At 38.7% G+C, this 5,508-nt stretch overlaps 1 protein-coding gene across 1 annotated transcript in view; it reads right to left on the reverse strand.

The window, feature by feature from the left end:
• Positions 1–1,709: 1,709 nt before the first annotated feature.
• Positions 1,710–5,508, reverse strand: part of CIMIP1 (ciliary microtubule inner protein 1) — a gene marked incomplete at both ends in the record, with an annotated part of 28,252 nt that continues 24,453 nt past the window's right edge. Inside the window, one exon of the mRNA XM_081322127.1 lies at positions 1,710–1,865. Within this exon, the coding sequence (XP_081178253.1) occupies positions 1,710–1,865 (156 nt within the window). The remainder of the gene's footprint in view (positions 1,866–5,508) is intronic.

Here is a 5,508-nt window from a genome sequence, read left to right on the forward strand (position 1 = left end):
CGCCCTGTGCGTGCCCACAGAGAGGGCCTCCTCAGGGTGCCTCCAGTCAGGGAATGTCGACTGGTGGCCCCCAGGGGGAGGGCCTTCTCTGTGGGTGCCCCGGCACTATGGAACCAACTGCCGGTTGAGCTCCGGATGGCATCGGACCTCCGATCCTTCCGTCGCGGGTTGAAGACCCACTTGTTCGAGTTAGCTGGTCTGGCCTGAAGGGGAATATGGGTTTTTTAATTGGCTTTATTATCTTACTTTTGCTGTATTTTAATTGGGCATGGTTTAATTTTCTTTTAATTTTTGTATACCTATTTATATATGCCCTGTGAACCGCCCTGAGTCCCTAGGGAGAAGGGCGGTATAGAAATCCAATAAAATTTAAATTTAAATTTAAATTTTAAATTCTTTACTTATTGTTTGTACTATGTTTTGGGGAACCTTTGTTCAAATTGCTATTGGTTGGCCCACCTCTTTCTCACTTCTATTAACAGCTGTCCATTTTCTTTCTTATTTTTCCCATGGTTCATGTGCACATTAGATGGCAAAAATTGACCAATTTTAGCAGATCTCAAGGGGTTGAGCAAAGCTGAATATAATCAGGACTCAAAACATCAGCAGCAAAATCAGATGATGCCCTATTAGACACTAGATGGGTTTATACAACATGATTAGCCAATTCAGTTATTGCATTCACATTACCTCCTAAGCTTGCTAGGTACTAACCTTCTTTAGAATTTTGTGGCTCTCCATGTTGTGCAAATCAGTATGGTGGTGATTTAATTTATTTAAGTGGATTAATACAAAGTCAGGTTAAACAAGCTGTATGAACACAGCTATGAACAAGAACAGAAACTACACATTTGGGGTACGAAATATAAATTGTCCCTGAAATAATTAATAAACTTTCTGTATCTTTTTGATTCCATTGAGTAGATGCTTGGAGTTTGGTAGCCCAGATCTGATTGCATTATCCCTCTTCCCACCCACCATCTTCTCTGTTGAAAGGTTTGTGAAGATTTATTTATTGAATAAATCATACTTGACTGAGCTCACACTACCTAGACTTAAATAACCATTTATAGATAATAATACTGTATGACACAAACCAGCAAACGACGTTACATTTTAGTGCAGAAGTAGTCAACTTTTTGATGTCTGCTCTTAGCCATTTTTGCAGATGCCAAGAGAATGTAGGATTGGTGTGAAGTGGATAGAATCATATTGCATCTGTGGAAAGTCTAGAATTTTTCCTTGTTTCGGAGCAGGTGTTTATTTTTTAAACTACATTAATTTTATTTGGGTCTTGTAGTGCTAGTGTGGTATGTGTCCCACCTCAAAATGGCTGGAGTCATATCAATTATATTTAAAGAGAATTTGGAGGGGTGGGGCAGGTTTGAAGGTCATATGAGTATCCCAAGCATTGTTTCCTTTCCTTCATTCTGCTAAAAGTCTTGCAGCCCCCAAATTATTACGAAGTAAGAGGATTGCTCCAGTTACAAAACAGCAAGGTAAAACAAGACATTGCACAGAATCAATGTTTAATACTGCTGTTAGTAGGCTACGCTTAATGTACCATAATTAATTTTAGCCTCAAGTACTGCAAGGATGATGCACAAACAGGTTACTAATAGTAGGGTGACTCCCTAGCAAGAAATGGCTGAAAGATAATTAGGAAAGGAAGCAAAAGAAACCAAAGTCGGCCTACATACTGGTTGAAGTCAGTCGGTTGGTTCATTTGGCCATTTCAAGTCCTTGTAAAAGGCACCTTTGCAGCTTCTGATCTGATAATAACGCTCAAGTTCTAAGCCTGGAACTGAAGACCTCCAGCCGATAAACCCTTGGGTTGTTTGTGGAACAGGCGGAGATGGAACAATCTGGAAGTGGGGACCACTTGTTTTATTTATTGATTTAGGCTCTTGCATCCTGTTTTTCTATCAATCAATCAAACTAGCTAACCCAAACATGACCCAAAGATGTTTGCTCACGAGGCAACTGGACTTCCTTGTTTTTCTTTGACGATGTTTCGCTTCTCATCCAATAAGTTTCTTCAGCTCTGAAGATGAAGAAGCTTCTTGGACGAGAAGCGAAACATTGTCAAAGAAAAACAAGAAAGTCCAGTTGCCTTGTGAGAAAGCATCTTTGGGATAACTATGACCTGGATGACTGAGAATCTCCCTAGACATTTAGCTATACCCAAACATAAATTAAAAGGAGCAAATATAATCATTATAATGAAAAATTACCATTGAATCTGGTGTACCCATATTATGCCCTGTCACTGAAGGTGGCAAAGAAAATTACTACAGGTAGACTTATGACAGTTCATTTACTGACTGTTCAAAGTTACAACAGCACTGGAAAAAGTGACTTATGACCATTTTTTGCACTTACAGCCATTGCAGCATTCCCATAGACACGTGATCAAAATTTGGATGCTGGACAACTGGTCCATATTTATTACCATTGCAATGTCCCAGGGTCATGTGATCCCTTTTTGCCACCTTCTGACAAGCAAAGTTAATGGGGAAGCGAGATTCTCTTAACAACCATGTTACTAAGTTAACAACTACAGTGATTTACTTAACAACTATGGCAAGAAAGGTCATAAAATGAGACAAAATTCACTTAACAACTGTCTCACTTAACAACAGAAAATTTGGGCTCAATTATGGTTGTATGTTGAGGAGCACCTGTAGTCTGCAATGTCTTGCTTAAAGAAAGAAGACTTGTACCTTTTTTATGTATGCACCAAGTTCAAAATTATGACGGATCCCTCAAAAGAGACTCATTACCTGGTTTCAAAGTTCCAATGTTGCAATCACATGACTGCATTTTGGGCAATTGGCCAGGTTTTACGGCTGTTTGAGGTGCCCTGTGGTATCAGATGCAAATCATCAGCAGTATTTGTTGAGTTTAAAGCACAGAAGAGTTTATTATTGCTACCTATACACAAGAATCTACTTAAATAATGGTTAAAGTGATAAATAAGGGTCAATGGAAACCAAGAGGACTAGACTTGGATCTCATCTGGCAACACAATGAGTCTAAACTGATGACACATTTAACTCTGCCCTCCAACTCAGCCTGCTCTTTTCCTACATGTGGCCACGTGACCATGACTTATGATGGTTTTCTTAGAAACTAGTGTTTTTTCCAACAAAACCCAGAGAACAATGGGTTTGCTTAACAACTGCAGTGTTTTCTTACTGATTGCCATATTTGCTTAACAACTGCAGTGTTCGCTTAGTGACTGCCCTCTTTGCTTAACAACTGACAGAAAAAGGTAATAAAAATGGCTCCAGTCAAATGGTGACTCACTTTATGACCATCACAACTAATGACTGTAATTGCCAGGCTCACAACACCCACATCACTGTTGAATGTATTTTAATTACTAAGTTAATTACTAAACCCCCACTTTTGATTATGATTATTTTATTTTGCATTTGTTCAAGACCTATACTGAGTTAGCTTGACAGAACTGGTTGTGCCACTTGCTGGTTGAAAAGTTTTAAGTAATAAAATATTAAAAGATTCAGCTCTGTAACTTTAGGAATAGAGGACTGAATCTCACCGTGGGAATCAAAGATGAGAATGTTGAAATGTTAAAAATGTTGTGGTGGGCTGTATTTTTAACCATATTGATTATGGTCAGTTTACCCAGCATTGCTCTTTGGAGTATTTATTTATTTATATATTTTTGTTTTGCCTGCATGTTAGAAATAATTGATTTTTCAATAAAGGTCTAAGTGATTTTTTTTATAAATCTTAGTTGTCAGCATTCAAGACCACATTTAATTAAGTAGGTCAGCAGCATTTTGTCAGACTCACAAAAATATATAGCTAAAAATCCCTCTGCATGTGCTCTTGGGTCTCTGCTTGAATCTATTTCCTTTCCTCCAAAAGAAATTGAATGGTGACAGAATATATATTAGGGCTGTGTGCACCTAAAAGGTGTTAGGAGGAAGCCCTTCAAACTTCTCTGCCATTCTTTTCTTGACTTCTGCATGAACCTAGGGAAAAAAATGTTGCTATGGATAACGTGGCTCTTAAAACAACAGCATTTTTTCATTAGATGCACAGGGAAAAAAATGCAGATTTTTCCCCCCAATGACATATTCTGCGAAAGTATAAAATAGCGCCAGAAGTTCTTGCTTGATAGGCAAATGAAATCTGATTAGACTTGATGGCAAAGAAATGCAGATGGGGCTGCTGAAACAAAGAAAACGAAAACATAGAAGATAAATGGACAGAAGGCAAAGAGAGTGCAGGAAATCCTCGACTTACAAACACAATTAAGACCAGACTTTCTGTTGCCAAGCAAGTCAGTTGTTAATTGAGTCATGGCCAATTTTATGATCTTTTTTTTGCCATGGTTGTTAAGTGAATCACTGCAGTTGTTAAGTGAATCATGCAGTTAATCCAGCTTGCCCTACTGACTTTGCTTGACAAGCTGGCTGGGAAGATTGTAAATGGAGATCACATGACCTTGGGACAGTGCAACCATCATAAATGCATAACGGTTGTTAAGCACCTAAATTTTGACCCCATCACCACGGGGATGCTGCGATGGTTAAAAGTGAGGGGACCATTTGTAAGTCACCTTTTTTCATACTACTGTAACTTCAAACAGTCGCTAAAAGAATGGTCATAAGTTGAGGACTACCTGTAACTTGGAAGGTGTTGTTGATTCTCAGGGTGGACCCCTGCACAGAGCAGGTTAACATTTGTTTCTAGTTTCACTGATTTATATTTAAAAAAAAGATATTAAAAGGGTTAATTTTGCACAGAGCTATCATAGCTGGATTGCAAAACTACAGCTGGCCAGTAGATCATAGAACAAAGTTAGAATTTTCTGGATCTCTTTCTCATCCTGATATAGCTCCCAGATCTCATTATGGGACTTTGAGTTTCCTAAGAAGGCGACATTTCCCATTTTAATAACAGGAAAATTAAGTTCTGACGTTCACTGAAGGCTTGCATATAAATCTCAGCAAAAAGAGTCAAAAATATTTGTGGCAACTATGGGATCACATTCTAAAAAAGAAAGAAGAGGAGGGGTGTTTGGTTTACTGCCACTATCTCCAGATACAGTAAAGTTGCAGTCCTAATTTCTTTATGATTGGGGAAGACTCTATTGAATAGAGATAGGGATAGAGATAGAATAGAGAACAGGGACAGAATCAAGATCATGTGAACTATCAGTACCGCTTTACAAAGCCTTAGAAAGACCACACTTGGAATACTGCATCCGGTTTTGATCACCATGTTATAAAAAAGATGTCGAGACTTTGGAAAGAGTGCAGAAAAGAGCAACAGAGAGGATCAGTGGATAGGTGGCTAAAACATATAAAAACGGTGGCTGGAATTGGGTATGTTTAGTCTAGTGAAAAGAAAGGCGAGGGGTGACATGATAGCAGTGTTTCAATATTAGAAGAGCTGCCACAAAGAAGAGGGGGGGGGTCAATCTATTTTCCAAAGCACCAGAAGGCACGACAAGAAGCAACGGATGGAAAC

The sequence above is a fragment of the Vipera berus genome (assembly GCF_964194415.1).
Source record: "Vipera berus genome assembly, chromosome: 3".
NCBI classification, from domain to species: domain Eukaryota; kingdom Metazoa; phylum Chordata; class Lepidosauria; order Squamata; family Viperidae; genus Vipera; species Vipera berus.